At 48.3% G+C, this 27,250-nt stretch overlaps 1 protein-coding gene across 1 annotated transcript in view; it reads left to right on the forward strand.

The window, feature by feature from the left end:
• LOC132573334 (uncharacterized) overlaps positions 1-27,250 on the forward strand; it is a 54,297-nt gene that overhangs the window by 21,882 nt on the left and 5,165 nt on the right. Inside the window, exons 4-8 of the mRNA XM_060240873.1 lie at positions 573-782; positions 2,291-2,445; positions 5,052-5,214; positions 18,218-18,421; positions 19,121-19,323. Of these exons, the coding sequence (XP_060096856.1) occupies positions 573-782; positions 2,291-2,445; positions 5,052-5,214; positions 18,218-18,421; positions 19,121-19,323 (935 nt within the window). The remainder of the gene's footprint in view (positions 1-572; positions 783-2,290; positions 2,446-5,051; positions 5,215-18,217; positions 18,422-19,120; positions 19,324-27,250) is intronic.

The raw sequence follows: 27,250 nt of genomic DNA on the forward strand, positions 1-27,250 counted from the left end.
AGGCTGCGTCAACCTCGAGCCAGCTACCTGAAAACCCAGCTTCCACTGGGGATCAAACTCAGATCGTGAGCAGAGCTTACTGCAGCTTTAACACTCTGCGCCACGGGGCTTTATAGTATGAGAAAGGCATACTATAAATGCATATATAAATAAGTAAAATATTGTGAATTGGAAATGCCTATGCAAGTAGACTGTTTTCTTCCCCGGAGTTGGATTCAGCAGTGTATGACTGGAAGCACAAACTCATTTAGTGCAGTCCCACTTGTGCAAGTCAGTAGATATAAGTCAGTAGATATACTGCAATACTTGTCAGTGGCTTTCCTCAAGTACCTACTTGCAAAATGTCATGCACAAGTGGAAATGCAATCTGGACTGCTGGACTGCAGTAAACTTAACAGAGCCAAGTGCCAGTGCAATCTTACTACATTTCTTCTTGCTCAAGGGCTGCAGTGCATCGGCTTATCTTCTGCTGGATCCAGCCCACAATCTTGTTTATACAATTAATGATATTGAAAATAGTACTAGATGGATTTTAAAATGAAATAATTTCAATCACTGTCTGTTCTTTATAGCCCTGATAATGGTAAGCCTTTACTTTACTACAAAGCGCTCATTTGCAACTGGTATAGTGATGGCTGGAGGGGCTACTGGAACTCTTGTGCAGAACATATTTCATCAGTACCTAATTGAGACTCTTGGATGGAGAGCTAGTCTGCGTGTATACAGTGGAATTCTAACTATATGTATCCTTGCTGCATTTGCATACAAGCCTCTTCAAAAACGTATGTAATTTTTTTTGGCCTTTTAAGTTAAGTTTCATCTTGTGTTTGTTATGTTCTATTTGGCCAAATGCAAAGGAATACCTTTCATACTTGTGTTAGAAGGAGGGAATTTTGGAAAATGCACAATATGGAAAATTAAGCTGCACTTGGTCAAAATTCTTATTTTGCATTATTCACTTTTCCCTTATCTGGTCATTCTGCTTTATAAATGCCTTAATAAGGCCCCATTTGCATTTGTTATTAAAGATCTATAAGTAACATTGTGTGAGAATTAGCAATCTAAAGATTGGCTGTTGTCTGAAGATGGAACTGCATATGACAAAGAATGCAGGGCTGCCATTGCAAAGAAGAGCCTTGACTTTCCTTCCCTCTTTTAAAATAGCTAGTTCAACTTACACTGTGTTCTGATGTCATTGCATGTTTCTCAACTAGTGACAGCCATGCAGGGGAGCAGGGCAGGGAAACTCATAAAGGCATCAGGACTTCAGGTATGTTGAACTAAATATCACAATGTGGAATGGGAGGAGCTCATTACTTGGGTTTTTTTTTTTGCAAACTCATGTTCTTTGTGGTTTCCCATAAGAATTTCTGGTGATAATGTGAAGCCTCAGACAATAGTTGTCTCTTGTTTGACTATTCATTTGGTGCTGAAGATACTCACATTATTAAGGTCACTTTTGGGATTAAAGCGTGCATACTTAAGCATCCATGTCTCAGTTAATCAGAACCAAGGTGTTCTGTCATTTCTTAAGCATTTTATTATGCTGGCATTATTTTAAATAGCTGAAATATATTTATAAGTCTGGTTTCCCATTTAGAAGGTCATTCATAGGTGTGATTATTTGGCTCTTATTTTTCTGTGTGTAAATTTACAATATAAAGTACTTAGGAAAACTAAAACAAGTGAAGGCCTATGAGAATCTCCCAGGAGAAGATAGTGTCCAGCTGCTGCCTTGTTTGATTGCTCACTTACTGACCCCTCACATCACCACTCTGTCCACCCACCTGCTCCCTACCATCACTGTACCTGACTGCTCAGCAGCAGCAGGATAGAGGTAGGAGTGGCTTCCAAGCTTCCTGGTCATCTTCCTCTTCCCCCACTTGCAGCATAGCCTTGGTATGGGGAGGACCAGTGGTGGCTCCATGTGGTGTTTCCCTCAGAACTGTGGACTAGGAATCACATAAATCAGGCATGCATGTATAAACTCTTGTGGCCTTCTGTGACTAGGGTTACAATGAGTTGAATACAAACTAAACTGGCAGTTTTCATATATTTGCCCTTCCTACAGCAGTCTTCCCTCATGTCACTCCTCCAGGAGCAGCACTTTGTAGAGATCAGTTGGCTACCATGGGAGAGGGGAAGCAAGAAAATTCCAGTCTGCTGATGCAAAATTTAGTCTGGGTCTAAACCAAATATTTCTTGTCATGTCTACTGCATTCTTATATTGAGACCTCATTAATATTAGTTGTCATGTTAGTAGCAGTAATTATTTAATTTTTTTTTAAAGATAGAGCTCATCCTAGTGTTGTTGAGAAGTTTCAGACATCCCCTCTAAGAGGTTTTATTATGGATTTAAATCTATGGAAAGATCGTGTCTTTGAGGTCTGGGTCTGTTCCCTTGGATTAGCTAAATTTGGATTCTTTATACCTTTTGTGCATATGGTAAGAATGTAGTTACATGTCTTGATTATCAAATAATAAATACAGTTAGAATTATGTCTTGGTTAGCAGTTTATTGTTTTTAGTTTGTTTTAGTAGTGGATGTAATTCTGAATATTGCTCTTAGCTTTATGTTGAGCATAAGGATTAAAATTGTTTACAGACTAAATACAAATATAGATTTAAAAAAGCTTTTAACCAACAGGATAGGCTGATCTCTTAATTCTGATCAATTCCACAGTCACTATTGCTTTGGCCCTGGGCTTCTGCTTTCATCAGGTAAAGTGATAAATTCCACACGTTGCTGTGTGGCTGTATTTTGATCCACGACTCCCTCCAATTTCCCTCACAACTTCCAGATCTCTCAAAAACGAGAGCAAGAAAACACAAGGGAAATTAAAAGAAGCTGTGGATCAAAATGCACCCATGCAACAGCTGGTGGGGAATTCCTTGCTTGATCCAACAAAAGCAGAAGCCTGGAGGTGGAGCAACAGTGACTATGGAAACGGTCCCTGTCTTATTTATCTACTGTTTTTAATTGTCATATTACTATCCAATGTTTTTACCCTGTTTTCAAAAATTTCCAAATGCTTTCAAATCTATCCAAATTTATGAATGGCCAGATACAGTTTATTCAAGAATACTGTTCATTTTTGACTAAGCTTTATATCAAAGCAGTAATTTATGCCAGTTATATATGTCAGGGTTGGCCAACGGTAGCTCTCCAGAAGTTTTTTGCCTACAACTCCCATCAGCCCCAGCCATTGGCCATGCTGGCTGGGGCTGATGGGAGTTGTAGACAAAAAACATCTGGAGAGCTACCGTTGGCCACTCCTGATATATGTAATTATCATAGCATTTTACTTCTGATTCATATTCCTCCATAGCTTATTTCCCAGACCTAACACAAAATTTTTTTGTGTGGCTCAGGGTGGCAAAAATAATGGATTTTTTAGCTGAGGAAAATGGAAACTATCAAATAAAATAACAATACTAACACTTGATTTTTATAATAAAAATGGAATATGTTCTCAAATTCTTTCTAAATAAAAATGGAATATGTACTCAAATATTTTCTAAGTACCTTCTTCCTTCTGGAGAATGGTGCTACTTTCAGGGGTGGACAGCCCTACCTGGAGGGTGGCTGCCCCAGTTATGGGTGATTACTTGAGTGAGTGCATGCTTATGTATGTTGGTGGTTATCTGGGTGGGCTGCCTGCGAGATCTATTGGGTGGCAGGCTTTTACCAGCCCAGTGCTGTGTTGCTATCTATTCCTGTGGTTGGCTGGGTGCAGCCGTGGCCCCTGGCTGGAGGGGGAGCTTTCTGCTGGGGTGTCTGTAAGGTGATTGCTGGGGCTCTGCAGTTGGCCCAGCTGTCCACAACAAGGGCCAGGGCTTTTTCAGTCCTGGCTTCAACCTGGTGGAACTCTCTGCCAGATGACATCCCTGCCCTGTGGGATCTTGGGCAATTCCACAGGGCCTGTAAGGCAGAGACATTTTGGCAGACTTTTGATCGAGGACAGCGATGGCTGGCACCTTTCCTTTTCTTTCGTCCCCCCCCCCCCGAAGGCTTCCTGGAGTGGCTTAGGGAGCTGACTCCTGCCACACCCCTAGGCCTTCCCCTGCCAATTCAAGAGGTTGCATTGGAGGCATTCTGGTGGTGAATGGGCCACAGCAGCTCCGATGTGCTGGTTCCAAGGCTCTGCACTTGTGTAGCTATGGGTTTTGCTGGCGTATCTCAGGATGCACCAGTGCAGAAGCCAGTCAGTTCCCTGTGTGCTTTGCTCCCTCCACCCCGGGATATTATACTGTTAATTTAACAAATGTCTCTTGTGGACATTCAGGATTCTTATTGTCTTGAAGTTGCCTATGATTCTTTATGGCATCATGATACATTAACATCAAGTAACTTGAGCCAGTGTAAGCCAAGAGGTCTGACACCTGCTGAGAGATGCCTCAGGAGCTCTCTGAACCTTTACAGTAGCAGGGTGCAAGCTGCTATTACACAGACTGGGATCAGTTATACAGGTTTTTCAAATGTCTGTACTTCTGAAATTCTCTTAATCTGAATTTCTGTACATATTTTAGAGTTCTGAATTACCCTGGCTTGTTTCAAAATAGAAACTGATGAATAGCTTCCTGTTCTTTCAAACCATATCTAGCTTTCACCCTCTGTGTTACTGATTGGCACATGTGCACTGATCATATTTATGAATTGTTTTGTGTGTCATATTACTGATGCACAGAAGTGCATGTGCATATTATTAAAGTGCTAGCTAAAAAGGGATAATGATGCAGTCGTACATATGATTGTATCAAGGGTGCATTTTTGAAGTGTTTTATCAAGATGCATGCTTGTAACGTAGAAGGAGTGCACATTTTAAAAAAAATACTCCCAGTCCTAAAAAGATCTACTCAGACTCTTGCTGATGTCTATTCAGTCGGGCTTACTCCCTGGAAAGATATTTTAGGACTGTGCTGTTAAGGACATTAATTCAGTTGTAAATAGCATATTTGACTGAAATGTTAACTTTATATTTGAAAATACAACCAGTTGTGTAAAAAATAGCAATGTGTGAAAATAAAAACCACCAAACTTCATTTTACAGATTAAACTTGCAGGTGATTTGGGCATTTCACCAAAGGATGCATCCTATATCATGGTAGGGAGTGGATTAACCAGCATGATTAGCTGTATTTTATTTGGAAAAATATGTGATATGGAAAGAATTAACCGGCTGTATGTTAATCAAGCATCCATACTGTCTGTTGGTAAGAGCTGGAGCATTCAGAGTAAGCTTCTATGTCCCAGTCAAAGTTTGTTTATTATAGCCTTTAATACAATTACAAGGGACTAGTCAATGCTACAAAGGCACCTCTCATGGATATGGATTGTGTCATCATAATTGCAGCCTAATTCTGTGAGTGAAGTAGATTAAGATCTTCTTCGTGGTCTCTGTGCATCACACCCATGGGAGAAAGCGCGGCTGCGCTGATCCGATCGATACTTAACAAGCCAAAGGATTTTCGCGCTCAGCTCCAGTGGGCATGCGCAAGAACCCCACCACGCATGCTTACAGAGTGGGCGTGGACATCCCGTCAGTTCTTTTCTGACCGCCGCGCTGATCAGTTGATCTCCTCGCTCCGGCTGGTACTTTTATTTACTTCCCTTTCAAATAGCCACTTCTAATCTCATGTTACCTCAAAAACAAACCTAGTGAGATGGAGAAAAGTCGAAAACTTTACTCTCTCAGCCCTTCGGATCCCCCCCCCCATTTTTTTCCCCTTCCCCGTTACGGAAAAGCAATGGAGGCGGGCTCTCTTGCCGACTCAAGGGCTGGGATCAAATTTCCCCTCCTGATTCGTTTCCTCCGCTCCTCTCCCTGCCGAGAGGGACTCGCAGCACAGATCTTCACCAATCCTCCTGACTAACGAGGAAAAAGCCAGCAATGTGCCTGTTCAAACTGCTTGCATCGTCTCCCTAACTGATTCAATGGACTTCGATGTCTTCCAGCCTGGACAACACATGGCCCAACTCGCTATGTTGGTGCCGGAGCCCACTGAGAGCAAGACAAACTCTCATGGCTCTTCCCTTTCCGACCGCTCTGACCTACGAGCATTCTCGGCATCGAAGTCGGAGTCCTCGTTACCTTTCAGCAACTGCTGTGGGGAGGACAAGGGATTTGAGGTGGAAGCAGGCATGGCAAACATGACTTCTATCGTCATACGCCACTTGCCCACTGAAGGATCGGCATCGGAAGGATCAGCGTCGGAATCGGCAATCGCTTCTGTCTGACATTGCCGACTGAGCCCCCCGACGCTCAGCTTATTCCCGAGCCGAGTGCTTCCGCGCTCCAGTTCATAGCGCAAACGTACCTCTTATCGATACTTGTGGCTCCAAGCACCAATGCCCCTCTGCTTGGCCAGTCTCGTGGGCCCTGGAGCCAAAGCGCTCCCCCATACCGACGTTCGACCTCGAGGACAGAGAGGCTCGTCGGCAGCGATGATGCTGCCCCCCCTTTTTCTCGTTTTCACATGGGTTCTTCTAGTCTTATAAAGACAGACTGCAGGAGGCACACACCGTGTCCATGTCCCAGCAGCTTTTTGTTGCTCTTGTTCTAAGGACCTCCCAGGTTGGCCCAGCAATATGCAACCTCCCTTAGGTACTGGATGCTTTACCATCCATCATACTACTGTTGGCAACAACAACCTGGCTGCTCTATTATTGGATCAATACTAGAAGAAGCATCTGCACAACCCTCCAGAGCAGACTCACATGGCTCTGCCATCAGCACCGAATATCAGCATCTCTATCCATCCCCTGGCTGTTTTGATGCAGATCAAGCCTTGCCTACCTCCACGCTGTTTCTTTACCCTGAGCTTTATGGTCTCTGCCTTTACCATCAGATGACCCTAATTCCTATGGCAACTGCATGAAAGCATTAGACTATACCCTGACGCTTTCTCCTATCAACTTCAACCCTCGACCACTGCAATGGTGTTTTAACATCATTTCACTTGGCATTTGCTGTTTTTAGCACCCACCCACCCCCTTTCTAGCAGTAGTGCCATAAAGGAGTAAGAAGTTCAAACTACACCGATCCTTCCTCCAAGTTCCTCTCCTTGGCTGGATCATACGTGTACGATACATGAACTGGGGACTGAACTCTCTCTAGCCCCCCCCTTTTTTGTGGGGGGGGGGAGGGAAATTAACACCTTGGGCAGGACATTTTATTCAGTTGGTACCCTGGCGTTTAGACCCTCCGCTGCTCCACTCACACCAGCTACTGGCAGTTTATGTTAGAGCAACAACTCTCAGAAGCACTGCCTCCCCCACCCCCAGTATGTTCAGCATTCTGCTGTCAAACTAATTCAAAGGGGGCATGCTCTTGTCCTTACAACAACTCATCATTTGTAGTTGTTATTCCTGGATGCCAATCATGTCTTCGCTCTGCTGCCTCAGTCGGGTATTAGAACATATACTAAAGTTTTCCTGCTCAAGACAGTTGTTGTCCACTCTACTGCAGATACTATTTGGCATGAGATGCTCAGGAGTATCACAATGCCCTGCAATCTGGGTCTGCCTCTAGGTTCTATGCCACCCGGAACACAGCCTAGAACAAACTACAATCCTAGCACCAACCATCTGAACTCTACTAGAAGCAGGGTTCTGCCTCAGTACTAACCAACACCTTTTCTCTCTTACCTGAGAGAATGTAGTGCAGCTGCATCAGCTAACTGCCGGTTGAAGGCTCATATTAATAGCAACTGTCCTCCTGGCAGAAGTCCCGTTATTCCTGTTCAGGGACTAAGCTCTTCTACCCTTCCAAGTTCCCACCTTCCCTTTCAGCACTTCATGGTATCAAGAACAGGACTGGGAGGCCTCTGCCTCATCAGGATCCACAGAGCACTAGATGAAGAAGATGAAATTGGATTTATATCCCGCCCTCCACTCCGAAGAGTCTCAGAGCAGCTCACAATCTCCTTTTATCTTCCTCCCCCACAACAGACACCCTGTGAGGTGGGTGGGGCTGGAGAGGGCTCTCACAGCAGCTGGCCCTTTCAAGGACAACCTCTGCCAGAGCTATGGCTGACCCGGGGCCGTGCTAGCGGGTGCAGGTGGAGGAGTGGGGAGTCAAGCCTGGTTCCCCCACTTGACCACTACACCAAACTGGCTCTCCAATTGACAGTAGTACTAGTCCCTCTAGTAATTTTAGCAGGACTGCCCTGCATGATATGCTCCTGCCAACTAACGTGAAGTAGGGATTGGCACCCCTAATTTACTGAGTGTGTATTCCCACTACATTTCAGTTGGACCACTTCACTTCCATTGGGTACTTGAATTCATCATGCCTCCCTCTCAAACTATAACTCTCAGCCTGCTCTGCTTCCTAGGTTTAACCACACTCCTGTAACTGTTGGTTGCTAACTCCAAACAAAGAAAGAAAGAAAGAAAGAAAGAAAGAAAGAAAGAAAGAAAGAAAGAAAGAAAGAAAGAAAGAAAGAAAGAAAGAAAGAAAGAAAGAAAGAAAGAAAGAAAGAGAAAGACAGACATCTAAAATCCTTTAAACATGGTCCAGTCCACAGGGACAACTATGAATGCTAGCCTGTGGGGTCCACACACGTGCAGAACTTTCTCTTTTGCACATGTGCTCCGAACATGGTAAGGACACACAGTTTTCCATGTCTATCCTCGATGGGCCTTATGGCCTCAACCACCTCGGTCCGGGTGCTTACCAGCCTCCTCATGCATGTCCTACATTTCTGGAGTTCTGGTGCCTCAGATCTCTCTGACTCTTCAGAGACCCCCTGTTGCTCCACCTCTCCCTTCTGCCCGAACCATGGGATTGGTGCATAATGGGAGCTCTTTCTGTTTTTCGGGACATCTCTCCAACTCCCTGTCCTTCCTTTTGGATCATTACAAACCAGTCTCTGGTTCTGGAAGATGCACATGAATGATCCCGTGTCAAGAGCTTACCAGCCCTGACCTGGATAGCCCAGGCGAACCTGATTTCATCGGATCTCAGAATGATTTAGAGTTGGGAGTGAGCAGTGAAGTGGCCAAATTTGCGGATGACACTAAATTGTTCAGGGTGGTGAGAACCAGAGAGGATTGTGAGGAACTCCAAAGGGATCTGTTGAGGCTGGGTGAGTGGGCGTCAACGTGGCAGATGCGGTTCAATGTGGCCAAGTGCAAAGTAATGCACATTGGGGCCAAGAATCCCAGCTACAAATACAAGTTGATGGGGTGTGAACTGGCAGAGACTGACCAAGAGAGAGATCTTGGGGTCGTGGTAGATAATTCACTGAAAATGTCAAGGCAGTGTGCGTTTGCAATAAAAAAGGCCAACGCCATGCTGGGAATTATTAGGAAGGGAATGGAAAACAAATCAGCCAGTATCATAATGCCCCTGTATAAATCGATGGTGCGGTCTCATTTGGAGTACTGTGTGCAGTTCTGGTCGCCGCACCTCAAAAAGGATATTATAGCATTGGAGAAAGTTCAGAAAAGGGCAACTAGAATGATTAAAGGGCTGGAACACCTTCCCTATGAAGAAAGGTTGAAACGCTTAGGGCTCTTTAGCTTGGAGAAACGTCGACTGAGGGGTGACATGATAGAGGTTTACAAGATAATGCATGGGATGGAGAAAGTAGAGAAAGAAGTACTTTTCTCCCTTTCTCACAATACGAGAACTCGTGGGCATTCGATGAAATTGCTGAGCAGACAGGTTAAAACGGATAAAAGGAAGTACTTCTTCACCCAAAGGGTGATTAACATGTGGAATTCACTGCCACAGGAGGTGGTGGCGGCCACAAGCATGGCCACCTTCAAGAGGGGGTTAGATAAAAATATGGAGCAGAGGTCCATCAGTGGCTATTAGCCACAGTGTGTATGTGTGTGTGTGTGTGTATATATATATTTGGCCGCTGTGTGACACAGAATGTTGGACTGGATGGGCCATTGGCCTGATCTAACATGGCTTCTCTTATGTTCTTATGCTAAGCAGGGCCAACCCTGTCAAGTGCTTGGATGGGACACCTCCTTGGAATACCGGGAACAGGAGGCAGGGACAGGCTGTATCAAGTCACTTATAACCTCCCGACCATGCCAACTACCACATTTTCTGGGAACGCTGGCGATAAGATCCACTACACACTTCCCTCAGCTATCACTGGCAGAGAGGTCTGTGTTCACCCTTGCATAAATGCCTCATCCCTCATCTTATAGCTGTCACAGATGGACTATTGCCAGGATGCTTATACCCTAGTACTGGGAATGTCAACAGACAGTATGGACTTCCACTCTTCCCACAGGTCATCTGCCCACTTGCGGACCTGAACATACAGGCAATTTCTTGAACCTGCAGGGCGTCATCCCCTCACGTTGAGAGGTTTTTTCTCCACCCTCTGTTATGCCTCTGGGGTCACTTACCAATCGACAGCATCTGAGTAAGATAGGAAACATCGGCAGTTCTACCCCAGAGCAGGAGTGGATACCAGATCTTGTCTCCTTTCCTGTGACGCAGCCAATACCTCTACGTGTTCCCAAGTGCACCTTGAAATTCCAGGGTAGCCAACAAACTCCGAAGCCATGCCCTCACTGCTCTAGGGCATAACTATGATGGCTTTGCCATCGCTACTTTCCTCTTCTGCGTCATCTCGTCCCAGAGACTCCCCCTACTTTTCTTCCAAATATGGAACATCCTATTGGCATAATTGTGGGCTGCAGCCTTAACTCCTCTTGGGTTGGACAGCCTCCTGGCCGTCTTGGCACACTGTACCTCCATTGATGGGTACTGGTCATCCTCACACTCTCCTATTACTCACTTCCTAAAGGCCACCTCGGCTTTCATCTTTATGCCAAATGACCACTCCGCCTTGGCATCTGCCTTTCTCTTATCAATCCTGCCAGGGAACCTCTCCAAACCCCTGGCTACTGGTTCAATTGATTTCTTGTCATAGAGAGCAGTGTTATTGATGGCTGTCTCTCTCACTGGTCGGATAGCTGGACTACTGGCTCTATGTTATGATACCCTTTGTTTTCATGATGAGAATGTACTTCTTCCCCACTCTCCAGTGGTATTCTTTCTATTGGAAATAGAGTCTGAATTCCCTTTGTAACTCTGACATCTCTTTTGCAAACACTCTTTTTGTGGGTTGGCAAATAAAGAAAGTCTCCTTTCTTTGGATATCAAAAGGGTCCTCCTTTTGTGTTCTTCATTCAACTCTAGAAACAATACTAACTTGTTCTTCTCCACAGTTTCTTCCAAGCTAAACTGTAAGATCTCAGAGACTTCCCGGAGGCCTAACAGGACATCCTGAGCTCTACTGTCCCTTACCATGGGTTGCCTCTTTACCTGCCTTGAGGTCCCTCAACTAGGGCCTTAGCCATGTCTCTGCTGGATCAGGTGATCCACAGAGGTCTATACAGCAGATCTACAGAGCTACGATCTAGGCCAGTCAGCAAGCTGCTATGCCTCTACTGTCTATCTACACTTGTGTTTTTCCTAGTGTGCAATGTGCTTCTGCTGTGTCTGAATGACCTCCAGCACCCTCCTCCAGACATAGGCCTAGCTTGCTAATCTCCCATGGGTGTGATGCACAGAGACCACGAAGAAGATAAACAGGTTGCTTACCTGTAACTGATGATCTTCGAGTGGTCATCTGTGCATTCACACCACCCACCCTCCTTCCCCACTGCTGTCGGTCCTTCGGCACTTTTTAGGATCATACAGCGGTCAGAAGGAACTGACGGGATGTCCGCGCCCACTCTGTGAGCATGCGTGGTGGGGTTCTTGCGCATGCCCACTGGAGCTGAGCGCGAAAATCCTTTGGCTTGTTAAGTACCGATCGGATCAGCGCAGGCGCGCTTTCTCCCATGGGTGTGAATGCACAGATGACCACTCGTAGATCATCAGTTACAGGTAAGCAACCTGTTTTTCTGCTCCCCTATGGTGATCCACCTGGGGCCCTGCATGTGCTGAAGCCAGCTTCTCCCCTTATATCCCTACCCATATAGGGAAATGGCATGCACAGCTTAGTCTCCAACCCCTGGTCCGTGGACTGGTCCATGTTCGTGGCCTGTTAGCAACTGGGCCTTGGAGTGAGGCAGAGACCTTTGCCTACTCATTTAAAGACCCCCATGGGGGGGGCAGGGATGAAGTGTGGACATGGGGCAGCCTGGGACAGCAAAACCCCCAGCACCCCCACTGATCTGTGGAAAAATTGTCTTCCACAAAACAGGTCCCTGGTGCCAAAATGGTTGCGGGCCACTGCTTCTTGATTCAACAGTCAAGGCTGTATATTCAAATTCCTTTTTAATAAATAATATCAGAAGGGAATTGTAGAGGAAGGAGCGCTCTTTCCTCTTTGTTTTGTTGCCTGTATTATACAGCTGATCTGTGGGCTTTCCTCTTTAATAGAAGAAGCTGTGTGCACTCTTGAACTCTCTACCCCATCTCTTCTAAATTTCTGGAACATATCGAATCTGGCAAATGTGAAAATCAGCACTATAATAAATTTGGTTTCTTGCAGTACTCATACAACTACTTTCTATAGGAGAAAGGGGCTAGAGTTATTTTCATCAATGTTATTTTCTCTTTATGGCTTGTTACAAAAACATCACCAACTCTAAATATTAATCTGGTGGTGGAAAGTACTGTCAAGTCCCAGCTGAGTTATGGTTACCCTGTAGGACAGAGGTGTCAAACATAAGAGGTGCTGCCGGGGGCCAGCAGAATCAGCTTGTCAAGGGCTCTCATCTGGCCTGTGAGCAACTGGTGTAATGCAGTGAACAGGAGGCTGCTCGGGCTGGGGCAAGGCACTCCAATTGCAGAACCTTTTTGCTTCAGTGGCAGCCTCATTGGTAAGTTGGGAGCCACTGCAGCTGCATTCATACTGTCTCAGTGTTCCAAGGTGAGGCCATACACCTCTCTGCTCAACCTGCGGTTTTGGGAATGTTGTCTCAGACGGCCATGGGATCGGAATTTGCATGCAGTGGGGTGTATATAACCCTCTGCTGGCAGCCAGCAGCACTGGCATATTTATGCCCTCCAATGCAACAGCTGCACTTCAGCCTATGGAACGGGTGTTCTTTAGCAGTTTATCCCATGCTTCAGGGGCCTAGTCCTGCCACTGAATACACAGCTCAGTGATTGGGCCTCCCCCACTGAGTTTGCCTTGTCTTCCCCTTCCATGATGGCTTGCGGGCAGGGGGAGCTCACAACACCCAATCACTTTGCATTTTACCCTGGGGCCTGGGCTTAGCTGGGAGTGAGCTGGAGAAGGGGTTTGTTCCCCTCCAGGCAACACAGGGGCATCTGTTCAGTGCTGCACCTCTGGCTCTCCAGTCCACCTGTATGGGTTTTCCTTTGCACCCCCCTTTCTAGCTCATGGGGCCTCGTGGTGAGGACACATCAACTCAGAGGGACAGTGGGAGGCATGGTGGTTCAATGGTAGAGCATCTGCTTGGTAAGCGGAAGGTCCCAGGTTCAGTCCCTGGCATCTCCAACTGAAAAGGGTCCAGGCAAGTAGGCATGAAAAACCTCAGCCTGAGACCCTGCAGAGCCACTGCCAGTCTGAGTAGATGATACTGACTTTGATGGACTGGGTCTGATTCAGTATAAGGCAGCTTCATATATATATGATTGATTATATATAATATATTTATATATTAATTTATATATATCTACCCACCACCATCGACCCACCACCACGAGGAAGATGGCGGCGGTGGTAGAAACCTAGATGCTAGGGCTCCCGCCGTTACTAATTATTAAATTCAACTTAACAACTACTACTGCAATGGCTGTATATATATAATTATAGATATATAAACCTCGTGGTGGTGGGTAATATTATATATTAATTTATATATATCTATACTTATAAAATTTTAGCACATTAACTAGGAATGGTGGGAGGGAGTATTTATTTATTTATTAATTGTGCTGGAATTGATTAGATTTATAAAAATTTCTTATTAATTGATTAGAAGGGGAGATTGGGCTGGGTCATTAAATTAATTAAACTAAGATATAACTAGTGAGTTAGCAGTTAAGAATAGGAGGGGTTGGTAGGGGGGGAGATAAATTAGACGACAGGTAGGGATAAATTAGGAGACCAACCGTGAGAGGTCATACTGTGAGCTATCCAGACAAGTGCGGATGCCTGCCCAAGGGATTCCAGTGCTCCTGGGGAGGGGAAGATATGACGGTGGGAATAGACAGATATACAAGAGAAGGAGACAGAGACAAAATGGTGCTCGGCCACCTTCCAGTCTACTTCCCATCCCAACGGTGGTAGGTAGTGGGACCAAGAGGAAATGCTCGTCTCCGTCACTGGTGTTATGCAACGCCAGGTCCATCAACAACAAGACCTCGACCCTCAAGGAGTTTCTACTCCAACAGGATGTGGACCTGGCTTGCGTGACCGAGACCTGGGTGCGGGACGGAGAGACAGTAGCTCTCTCCCAGATGACCCCCCCAGGTTACTCGGTCTTTCACCAGTCACGGAGTAACGGGCGGGGGGGAGGGATAGCATTGTTCATACGGGAGGGTTACACCTTTTGGGCTCTCCCGGCCCCAAAGATCGATGGCATTGAATGTGCCGGCCTGACGTGGGATGTTGGAGAGGGGTTGGCGATCTGGCTGGTGTACCGTATGCCCAACGCACCAGCCAGCGCCTTACCATCACTATTGGAGGCAGTGGCGGGCTGGGCATTGGAGTTCCCGGGGCTTATGGTCCTGGGTGACTTCAATGTCCATGCCGATGACATGGCCTCCACTCAGGCGATGGACCTAGTGTCTTCCATGGCGACACTGGGGCTCTCTCAATTTGTCACAACTCCCACGCATCAGGCCGGGCACACATTAGACCTGATCTTTGCATCCGGGATTCTGGTGAATGATATCGCGGCTGAAGCGGTTCCATGGTCGGATCACCTAGCCCTTAAGGCTCGTATGGAGACGTTGCCCCAACCCTGTATGGGCGGAGAGCCTATTTTGGCTCGCCCTCGGGGCTTGATGGACCCGGAACGGTTCCAAACAGCCCTGAGGGATCCCTGGCCCACTGGCAATTCCCTCGATGACCTGGTGGAAGCCTGGCAGGGCCAGCTATCCAGGGTTATCGATGAAATTGCACCTCGGCGCCCTCGTAAGAGGCTGGCTCCGTGGTATACCTCGGAGTTACGCCAGCTGAAACAAGGGCTCAGACGACTAGAGAGACGGTGGAGGCATACTCGGGACGAAGCGACGAGAACATCCTACAGAACGCTTATGAGGTCTTATGAGATGGCAGTCAAGGCTGCAAAGAAAGAATACTTCGCAGCCAAGATTGCATCTGCAAAATCGCGCCCAGCACAATTGTTTAGGGTAATTGGAGATCTCATAACATTGCCACAAGGCAAACCAAACATTAGAGAATCAGAGATAGGCTGTGGCATTTGCGAAATATTTTGCAGATAAAATCTCGTCACTCCGCCAAGACCTGCCTATCACATTAGATACAGTAAGTGAAACTGAGGCTCCGCGCCTGTCTTCAGATTTAGTACTGGACCACTTCGACCCACTCAGCCTGGAAGAAGTTGATGGAATTCTCTCTGCTGCTCGCCCAACAACATGTGATTTGGACCCTTGCCCCTCTTGGCTGATTAAATCTTGCCAGAGGGAGCTTAGATGTCCTTTACGGGACATCATAAATAGATCCCTCCTAGAGGGGCATTTTCCAACGTCTCTGAAAGAGGCCTTGGTCCGCCCCCTCTTGAAAAAATCTACAGCATACCCAGCCGAATTGGCAAACTACTGACCGGTGTCCAATTTGCCATTTTTAGGTAAAATTATTGAGAGGGCAGTGGTGTTGCAGCAACAGAGATTTCTAGATGACGCTTCTGTCCTAGACCCGTGCCAGTCTGGCTTCCGACCAGGCCACGGGACGGAGACGGTCCTGGTCGCCTTGGTGGATGACCTCCAGCAGCAACTGGATCGAGGCGGTGCGGCAATACTGATGTTATTAGATCTGTCGGCTGCATTTGATACAGTCGACCATCAGTTGCTGATCCACCGCCTCGCTGACATAGGGGTTGAGGGGCTGGCCTTACAATGGCTTTCCTCCTTCCTCATGGGTCGGGGACAGAGGGTGGCGATTGGGGGTGAGCGATCCCAGAGGCGCACACTTGACTGTGGAGTGCCCCAGGGAGCAGTTCTCTCCCTGATGTTATTTAACATCTATATGCGCCCCCTCGCCCAGATTGCCCGGAGATTTGGGCTGGGTTGCCATCAATATGCAGATGACACCCAGCTCTATCTACTAATGGACGGCCGGCCCGCCTCCGCCCCGGGGAACCTGGATCAGGCTTTGCGGGCTGTTGCAACGTGGCTTAGACTGAGTGGGCTGAAGTTAAATCCAGCGAAGACAGAGGTTCTCCATGTGGGTCGTGGCACTCTGGGGAAGGAAATATCCCTCCCGGCCTTTGACGGGGCGCCGCTGAAGACGGCGCAGCGGGTAAAGAGCCTGGGTGTTTTACTGGAGCCTTCACTATCAATGGAGGCCCAGATAACAGCCACTGCCAAGTCAGCATTCTTCCACCTGAGGCGGACGAGGCAGTTGGCCCCTTTCCTAGAGCGTCGGGACCTAGCAATGGTGATCCATGCGACGGTCACCTCAAGACTGGACTACTGTAACGCTCTCTACATGGGGCTGCTTCTGTACCGGACCCGGGAGCTGCAGCTAGTGCAGAATGCGGCGGCCAGGCTGTTACTTGGTCTCCCAAGATGGGAGCATATACGGCCAGGGCTGCGCGGACTGCACCGGCTGCCGATCGTATACCAGATCCAGTACAAAGTGCTGGTCATAACCTTTAAAGCTTTATATGGCCAAGGACCGACCTACCTGAGGGACCGTCTCTCCCCATATGAGCCCCAGAGAGCACTGAGGTCAGTGGGAAAAAACAGACTGAATATCCCTGGGCCAAAAGAAGTCAAACTTCAAAGCACCCGCACTCGGGCCTTTTCCACTGCAGCCCCACAACTCTGGAATCAGCTCCCAGAGGAGGTGCGGGCCCTGCGGAACCTAGACCAGTTCCGCAGGGCCTGCAAGACCGCCCTCTTCAAACAGGCGTTCACCAATGACTAAATTAATGTTTACCGCCAGATTAATGTTTACCGCCAGTATCAGATCTAGGAATGTTTTAATCATTGATTGGTTTTAATGTGAATTTAATATGAATTTATTGTTTTATTATTGTGTTGTTCACCTTAAATGTTGTTAGCCGCCCTGAGCCTGCTTCGGCGGGGGAGGGCGGGATACAAATAAAATTTTACATTTCATTACATTACATATGTTCAGAGTTTACCAGCTGTTGTCCTTCATAAAGTTTGTATTTCCAGTACCTGGTATTACATTTTATGACACACATGGCCCTGCCCAACAAAGTGACATTTATGTCAGATCTGGCCCTCGTAACAAATGAGTTTAACACCTTTGCTAGGCGAGGCAAGGGATTAATAGAAATGGTTTGACATTGCCTGCCTCTGTGTAGTGACCCTGGGATTCCTTGGTGGTCTCCTTATCTGAGTTCTAACCCTTAATTCCTGGGTTCTGATGTGATCAGGATAGCATGAGCCATCTGGGTCAAGCAAATACTAACCTAGTAAACAGAACACAGAATAATCAATAATAATTGAGAGCCAGTTTGGTGTAGTGGTGAAGTGTGTGGACTCTTATCTGGGAGAACTGGGTTTGATTCCCCACTCCTCCACTTGCAGCTGCTGGAATGGCCTTGGGTTAGCCATAGCTCTTGCAGGAATTGTCCTTGAAAGGGCAGCTTCTGTCAGAGCCCTCTCAGCCCCACCCACCTCACAGGGTGTCTGTTGTGGGTGGGGAGGATAGTGGAAATACAGGAGATTGTAAGCCGCTCTGAGTCTCTGATTCAGAGAGAAGGGCAGGGTATAAATCTGCAGTCTTCTAATTCATTAGTAATGTACTAACCTAGTAAACAGAGCAGCTGTGTAGGTCCAAAGGCAGAGTGTGGGTTTTAAAATAATTTGTTGAGAATTACTTAAGGGCTTTTTGTTATAATAGATATTTATAAATCCCTCTTGAGTTTCATTAGCACTTTGCTACTGCTTGAGGAACAAATTTGTATGTGAGTGGGACTGATTGCCCAATTCTTATAATACCCTGCTAGTTGAACTTTTATGTCATATATGCCAATTTCATGGGACAGTCATATACATATTTCCTGTGTACATTTTAACTTTTTTGTTTTGTTTTTCAGGAGTTGTGAACTTTATTATTCCTTACTGCAAAAACTTTTACTCTCTAGTAGCTATTTGTTCTCTTTGGGGGTTTTTTGATGCAGGAAACTATGTTCTCCTACCTGTTCTTACTTTTGATTTGATGGGGCCAGAGAAAATGACTATTGCATGGGGATTTATGATGGCTGTCAATGCAATCAGTTGTTTTGGCCCACCATTTGCAGGTAAATTAACTAGTGCAAACATGTTATTTCTCTGTGCAGCTATAACTGAGCATGTTTCAACACATTCAAGTCAGCTGTTTCCTTCTTATTTCAGTCAAACGTATTTCAAAATAAATGCTTAGGACTGACTTGTACATTGTATGTCAATTTAAAATATACAATGCAAATGCAGTGCAATGCATCTTTTCTTTGCCTTGGAGATGGCACCTTCCCACATGATAGGCTGTGCTTCTCTTGGGGACATAGTGAACAGTTGAGCCACTTACCCATCCCTTTGAGGGAGCTGCAGTAGAGGTTTGTTTGCTGGAGCTCCTTCACTAGGCTTTGAACCTGTAAGGCAGTAGGTATCAGCATTTGGTCCTCACTAGCCCACCTTAGAGTGGAGTGGCTAGTAGTCCCTCTACCTGCAGCAATTGTATTGACCCCCACCTGAAGCCAACGAAGTCCCACTCTGTCCATCATACATCCCTGATGCTGCTCAATTCTATGCTAGTTAATATTGGGGCAGTTACATTGGGACAGAAGTGGTGCTTGCCTGCGGCTTGTCTCCACAATAGCATCCTAAGCTCTTTCAGGCCAGATTTTGCTAGAGGTATTAATTGTAAATAAATGTTAGAATATCATTTCAAGAACTTTTTTGCATTTATCACTGTAATGTCAAAGGAGATGTAGAATAAAATAATTTTTCATTTGTTTCAGGTGCAATGTATGACTTGTTTGGAAATTACAACATTGGCTTTATAGTAACCGGGATTTGCAATATTATAGCTGCTAGTATTCTTGCTTTTATTCCCTGGCTAACAGATGCAGCAAAACAATCAAAGAAAAACTATCTTAATGTTTCTGTGTGTGAAGTAACAAAGACGATACTTCCTTGGCAATCACCAAGTTCTTCATTAGTGGTAAATAGCATACTTCTGAAGTTCCTTCAAAACATGTAAAATCTGACTTTCTCACACAGTTTGGGGTTGTATGGGTTCATTGGTGTAGGATTGATATGTGGATGATACTAGATGCAAATTTGATTATTTCTAGTACTCACTAAAGTGCTATAGAATTTAATAATAGTTATATTCAGTGAATAGGGTCTAGTTATAGTTTGGTAAACATAGACCAGTGAATATTCTGATGTAGTTTCAGTCATACTTGGAGTGGAGGCTTCTCTTGAGATTGACTTGAGGGTTTTGCTATTTGAAGGACAAATATGTTTAGTTTAAATTATTTTTTTGGTGGGATAATGTTTTCATATGTGTGTTTCTCTGCCTAGAGAAAAATGTTGTGGGATCTTTAAGGGAAAGGTACTGTTTGGGGGGAAAAATGGACAGACACCTAGATTTTGAGCCATTTAGCAAATAATGACATTACATATTATACTTTTATTTATTCAAAATATTTAAATCCCACCTTCCCTATTTAGTCCAGGGTGGTTTATGATCATGGCCTCAGGCCAAGCAACACAATTAAAAAGACAGGTTGCTTACCTGTAACTGTAGCTCTTCGAGTGGTCATCTGTGCATTCACACTCATGGGATAGTGCGCCTGCGCCGATCCCCGAATCGGTAACTGAAAAGCCCGGGATTTTTTCGCGCTCGGCGCCAATGGGCATGTACGGGCGACCCAGCGCGCATGCTCACCAGCGCCAGTGCACGGATCCCACCAGTTCCTTCTTGACTGCTGGAAGCCCCCTAACATAGGGAGACCGTCAGCAGTGGGGAAGGAGGGCGAGTAGTGTGAATGCACAGATGACCATTTGAAGATCTACAGTTACAGGTAAGCAACCTGTCTATCTTCTTCATGGTCTCTGTGCTTCACACTCATGGGAGATTAGCAAGCAAGACATACCTGGAGGCGGGAAGACGGTCAACCAGAAGAGACAGCTTGCAGCACCGCAGCTCCCAGACGAGTCCTCCGCTGAGCATGCACATCCAGAGCGTAGTGCTTCATGAAAGCATGCAGAGAGGACCAGGTGGCAGCCTTGCACACATCTGTCAGGTAAACACCTTTCAGGAATGCCACCGACGTCACCATCACTCTAGTAGAGTGTTCCTGAATGGGCCCAGGCAACGGCTTCTTTGTCAGCAAGTAGCACAGTTTAATAGTCTCAGTGAGCCACTTGGAAAGCCGCTGAGATGAGATTCTGGAGCCCAACTTAGGAGCAGCATAGGAAACAAAAAGATGCTGGTCCTGGCGAAAGCTCTTAGAATGACTCAAATAAAACAATAAGGCACGCTTAACATCCAGAGCATGCCACCTATGTTCCTCATTTGAGGAAGGCGTAGGATAAAACGTGGGTAACCAACTTCCAACTTAAGGTGAAACTGGGAAACCACCTTGGGAAGAAAAGAAACATCAGGAGCCAACAACACTCCAGACTCCTGAAAAACTAGGTATGGGTAGTCACAACGCATAGCCATGAGCTCCCCTGCACGGCATGCTGATGTGATTGCTACCAAAAAAGCAGTCTTCCAGGACAGAAGCTGTAAAGAACATGTGGCCATTGGCTCAAAGGTACGCCGAGTCAGCCTGTCCAAAACTAAAGTCAAGTCCCACAGCTGTGGAGGTGACCTCGATGGAGGATGCAACCTGAGCAGACCTTTTAGAAACCTCTTAGAATGAGGGTGTGCAAAAACTGAATGCCCCTCAACAGGCTCATGGTACGCTGAAATTGCTGCTAAATAAACTTTAACTGACGAAAAAACAAGGCCAGCATCCAACAGAGATAACAAAAAATCAAAAATCACCGATAGCCCCACCCGTTGGGGTGGGACTGTAGGCTCAGTTAAGAACTGAAGAAATTTTTGCCACTTCCTATCATAGGAAGCATGAGTAGACAACTTCCTACTATTTAGGAAGACGTGCTAGACTCTACTGGAGTCGATGAACCACGCTGTCAACTTCAGGTGAGGCACGTTGTGATGGAATACATGTCCGTCCTGGGCTGACAGAAGGTCCAGTTCTGCCGGAAACTGGTAGAAAACCCCCCTCGCTAGTTGAAGCAAGATGGGGAACCAGTTCTGCCGAGGCCACCATAGTGTCACTGGGATGCAACATGGCCTTTCTCTTGCAATTTTGTTGACAACTCTTGTCAGCAACGGCAGAGGCGGAAACAGGTACAGGAACCAATTGTTCCACGGGAACATCAGGCCATCTCCCAATGACTCTGGATCCATGCCCCTCCAGAACAAAACAGAGGGTACTTCCGGATCTTCTTCGTGGTCTCTGTGCTTCACACTCATGGGATAGTGTGCCTGCGCCGATCCCCGAATCGGTAACTGAAAAGCCCGGGATTTTTTCGCGCTCGGCGCCAATGGGCATGCGCAGGCGTCCCAATGCGCATGCCCACCGGCGCCTGCGCGGAGGATCCCGCCAGTTCCTTTCTGACCGCTGCGCTAGAGAGGTTCCCTTTCTGTTTCTCCGGTTGGTGAGAGCATTTTTTCTCTCGTTTTAGCCCGTTTATCTGTGTAAATAGTTAGTTAGTTAGTCTTAGTATTAGTTAGTGATAGTTAGTTTAAAAAAAAAAAAAGCGTTCTTCGTTGTCCGGCGGACTGCCCCTTGGGGTATTCCGCGTTCGCTTTTCCCCCGCCTTTCTCTCAGGCGTTTCTGAGTAGAAAGAAGTTGTGTTCGTGCGACTGCTTATGGAAAGTCGCTGGGGGTTTTTCAAGCGCTGCCGTGCTTGCAGGAAGAAGATTGCCCCTCCGGACGGCCATTCTCTGTGCCTGCTGTGTTTGGGAGAGTCGCACAGAGTAGAGTCGTGCCCGCACTGTCTTCGGTTCTCGAAACAGACCAGGAAGAACCGTGCGGCTCGATTATCGGCGGCGTTGACCGAATCGGCGCTTCGACCTTATCGACCGATGGAGGGATCGGCACCGAAATCGACTGACACCCCGGCACAGGAGCTCGCATCGGCCGATGCCGCTCCGATCCCGACGGTAGAACTGCCGGAAGAGCGTGGCTCCACAAAACGTTCCCGCGAGGGCTCGGTGGATACGCCCGCTAAGAAACGCCGTGAGGACTCGGGGACCCGAGTTCCAAAAAAGGCGAAGTCAAAGGAGAAGTGGAAGCGACCCCGCACTCCTTCCCCGTTGGGGGGCGCATCGACATCGGCAAACCCACCGAAAACGGTTCGGGTTTCCCCGCGCCGAAGCCCAGTGTCCCAGCAACGCCTGTCGGCGTCGGAGCAGGAGCCGGAGATTGACCTCACCCAATGGTCTTCGTCTTCGGGCTCACGTCAACGGTCGATCAGTGATTCGGCGTCGGAAGTGGATGCTTCGGCACCGGTCATAGACCCGCCATTCAAGCCCCGACTCAGGCGAGATCCACCCTTTACCCCGCAACGCTTCCCGATACCACCATGGGAGCAGCGTCGGTGGCAGCCTCCCTACTCCCGGTATGAATCCTACCGTTGGTACCCGGAGGACTACCAAGACTGGGAGCAAGCTTCGGAGTTCTCTTCGGTGTCGAAGGTCTCGCATTGTTCCCGGAAGGCGTCAGCGTCGGTTCCTCCGGATCGACAGCTAGTTCCGGTCGAAGCCCCTCGGAGACTACAACCGCTTCAACTGCCACCGCGAGAGTCGACCCCGAGGCTCTCAGAACACTCCACCCAACGTGACTCTTCGTCATCGGAGTCGGATAGTGAAGCTCAGGACTTGGAGCCCTCACCAGGTTTCCAGACGGCGGAGGACCTCCCGATTTCGCCGTCGGAGGATCTGAAGTCCTATGGGGACCTTGTGAGACGTATTGCTGCCACCCTCAGACTGCCTGTGACCCAGCCTGAACCCGTAGTGGACGACAACGTGTTCGATATAATGCAGAGGAACACGTCCACTGCGGTGGCCCTCCCGGTTACTAAGGTGATTCTTCAGGCCCTCAAAGAACCCTGGAAGAAGCCTTCTTCGACACCGGTCTCTTCTAAACGCCTGGACCACATGTACAGGGTCCAGGAGGCAGGTGCCGAATTTTTGTTTACCCACCCACGTCCGAACTCAGTGGTGGTCTCCTCCTCCTCGAAGGCAAGGAAGGTTCACTCCTCCCCACCAGACAAAGAAGGGAGGAAGATCGACGGAATGGGCCGCAAGGTCTACTCAGCTGGGGCACTCGGCATAAAGATATCTAATTATGCAGCCTGCATGGCTAGGTATCAGTATGCCGTGCTGGAACAACTTGCCCCGTTCCTCTCTTCTCTAGGCAAGGACAAAAAGGCCGCTGCAACCAAGCTGCAGAAAGAGGGTCTCGCTGTGGCCAGACAACAACTGGCTGCAGCGAAACACATGGTTGAAGCCTCAGCCAAACAGATCACCTCTGCAGTCTGCATTAGGCGTCACTCCTGGCTTCGGTCCACGGCACTCCACCAAGACACAAAAACCTTCATTGAGGACCTGCCTTTTGAGGGTGATGGACTCTTCAGCACCACAACCGACTCGGCGCTGCAAGAGTTCGATAAGAGCGTCAAGACCTCTAAGAACTTGGGCGTCCAATCCACTCCCAAAACTTCTAGGTCCAAGCAGTGGCCTAAGCCCTGGACCAAGAAACCCTACCAAAGGTTCTCCCCTGAACAATGGCGTCCCCGGCCTGCACAGCCTGAACGACCCTCCTACCCTGGTAACGGCAGGAACCGTTACGGGACCCAGCCCTCCAGCAAGTCTAAGGGGGCTCGTCCCCAGAAGCAGGGGGTTTGACTTCCTATAAGCACGCGTCATCGCTCCCACTGTTGGCTCTTCCATCCGCCTACGCCCTTTCCTGCCTGCCTGGGAGTTGATCTCCACAGACAGGTGGGCGCTGTCCATCGTGAAAGAGGGCTACAAAATAGAGTTTGTTCAGACCCCAGACCAGTCCGTGGTAGTTACCACTCCCCCTTCCCCACCTCTGCTGGCGGAGGTGAACAACCTCCTACAGAAACAAGCCATAGAGGTAGTTCCGCCGGAGGCCAGGACAGGAGGCTTCTACTCCCGCTACTTCCTGGTCCCCAAACGGGACGGGGGCTTGAGGCCTATCATGGACCTTCAGAGTCTGAACAAATTCATTCTGTACCAGAAGTTCAGAATGGCCACCCTGCAAACTATCCTGCCCCTCATCAATCAGGGAGACTGGATGGCGACCCTGGACCTCAAGGATGCCTACTTCCATGTCAGCATCCACCCTGCGTTCAGGCGTTTCCTAAGGTTTGCAGTGGGTGCTCGGCATTTCCAGTTCAGGGCCCTGCCGTTTGGACTGTCTACCGCTCCTCGGGTGTTCACGAAGCTGATGAGTGTGGTGGCTGCCCACCTTCGTCTTCAGGGAGTTGTTGTCTTCCCATACATCGACGACTGGCTTCTTGTAGCGAAGTCGAAGGAGAGTTTAACAATGCACATTGCCATCACTCTACGTCTGCTTGACACCCTGGGTTTGCAGGTCAACCTGAAGAAGTCCCATCTTACTCCATCCAGGACAGTTCAATTCATAGGGGCCCTATTGGATACAGATCGACACCGAGCATTCCTTCCTCCACAGAGAGCAAAGGACATCATCAATCTGGTACAGCTTCTTCGAAGGCGGCAGTGGGGCACGGCTCAGCAGCTCCAGCGGATGCTGGGGCTGATGGCTGCGACGACAAGCGTGCTACGTTTCGCAAGACTGCGAATGAGAGGACTGCAACTATGGTTCTTACGCCATTTTCGTCCTCTCAGAGACTCGCCTCGAAAGAGGTTTTCCATCCCCCTTGGGACTATCCAATCTCTGCAATGGTGGGGATCGGAGAGCAACATCTGTCAAGGGGCTCCCTTTCATCTACCAGCCCCTACCGTGACTATCGCTACCGATGCTTCCATGTGGGGGTGGGGAGCTCACCTGGAAGATCTGTGTGTGGGGGGCCAGTGGCCTCCGGAACTGAGTCGGTGCCATATAAATTACTTGGAACTGCTGGCAGTTCACTTCGCCCTTCGCTCCTTCCGCCCTCTGCTAGCAGGGAAGACTGTGGCACTGCTTACGGACAACACCACTGCCCTGTGTTATATAAACAGACAGGGGGGGACGGTGTCCCGCAGGCTGTGCTCGCTAGCGATGGATCTCTGGACGGAGTGCCTCCAGTGGGACATTTTTCTGAAGGCAACACATCTGCCAGGGGTCCTCAACATTCAGGCGGACTCTCTCAGCAGGGGTGCTGCTCTCCCACACGAATGGGAGCTGCAATGGCGGTTCCTGGAGCCGGTGTTCCAGCGTTGGGGGTACCCACAGATAGACGTCTTCGCCACGGCGGAGAACAAGAAGTGCCCCTTGTTCTGTGCCAGGGGAGGTGCGGATCCAGCCTCGCTGGGAGACGGACTCCTACTTCCGTGGGGGGGCTGGTTCCTTTATATGTTCCCACCCTTGCCTCTGCTGACGAGGGTAGTCCACAAGCTAGTGCAGGAGAAGCCACGTTGCATCCTGGTGACTCCGTGGTGGCCCCGTCAGAGCTGGTTCCCGATCCTGCTCCAGCAGTCGGGGGGGGGGGGGTCTTTTACCAGTTCCCGAAAGATCCGGACCTGTTGTCGGCCCAGGGCGGGCACGTACTCCATCACAACGTGCCTCACCTGAAGCTGACGGCGTGGTTCATCAACCAGTAGGGTTTTCCACCAGGGTCCAGCAAGTCCTCCAAAGCAGCAGGAAGCCTTCCACTCGTGCCTCTTACGAGAGGAAGTGGAAGAAGTTTAGTAACTTTGTGGCTGACTCCCCTACGCCTCCTGACTCTGTCGGGCTGTCGGCAATTTTTGACTTTCTTTTAGCCTTGGTGGATGAGGGGCTGGTATTCTCTTCCATCAAGGTTTATTTTGCAGCTATCTCTGCTTTCCATGTTTCAGTAGAGGGTTACTCTGTTTTTGCTCACCCTCATTCCAAGAGGTTTATGAGGGGGCTGTTTCGCCTTCACCCCCCTTCTAGATCCCCTCCACAGTTGTGGGACTTGACTCTGGTTCTGGACAAGTTGACTCGTCGTCCCTTTGAGCCCATGGCAACATGTTCCTTACAACTTTTGTCTTGGAAGACTGCATTTTTAGTTGCCATCACCTCGGCACGTCGTGTGGGGGAGCTCACGGCGATGCGCTGTGACTACCCCTACCTTGCCTTCAGGGAAGCGGGGGTCTCCTTAGCTCCAGACATCACTTTTCTCCCCAAGGTGGTTTCCCAATTTCACCTGAACTTAGAAGTTTGGTTACCCACGTTTTACCCTAGCCCTTCCTCGGATGAGGAACGTAGGTTGCATGCGCTAGACGTCAAGCGTGCCCTTCTGTTTTATTTGAATCGTTCACGGGGTTTTCGTAAGGATAACCAGCTTTTTGTTTCCTACTCTGCCCCCAAGTTAGGGTCCAAGATTTCGTCTCAGAGACTTTTCAAGTGGCTTACTGAGACAATTAAACTTTGTTATTTGCTGGCTAAGAGGCCTTTACCTGGACCTGTTCGTGGACACTCCACAAGGGCGATGGCCACGTCGGTGGCGTTCCTGAAAGGTGTGTCCCTTTCTGATGTCTGCAAGGCGGCTACCTGGTCTTCTCCGCATGCCTTCATGAAGCACTACGCGCTGGACGTGCATGCTCAGCAGAGGACTCGGTTGGGAGCTGCGGTGCTGCAAGCTGTGTCTTCAGGTTGACCGTCTTCCCGCCTCCAGGTATGCTTTGCTTGCTAGTCTCCCATGAGTGTGAAGCACAGAGACCACGAAGAAGATAGACAGGTTGCTTACCTGTAACTGTAGATCTTCGAGTGGTCATCTGTGCATTCACACTACCCGCCCTCCTTCCCCACTGCTGACGGTCTCCCTCCAGTAAGAGGCTTTCAGCGGTCAGGAAGGAACTGGCGGGATCCTCCGCGTGGGCGCCGGTGGGC

The sequence above is a fragment of the Heteronotia binoei genome, chromosome 1 (assembly GCF_032191835.1).
Source record: "Heteronotia binoei isolate CCM8104 ecotype False Entrance Well chromosome 1, APGP_CSIRO_Hbin_v1, whole genome shotgun sequence".
In the NCBI taxonomy this organism is placed as follows: Eukaryota; Metazoa; Chordata; class Lepidosauria; order Squamata; family Gekkonidae; genus Heteronotia; species Heteronotia binoei.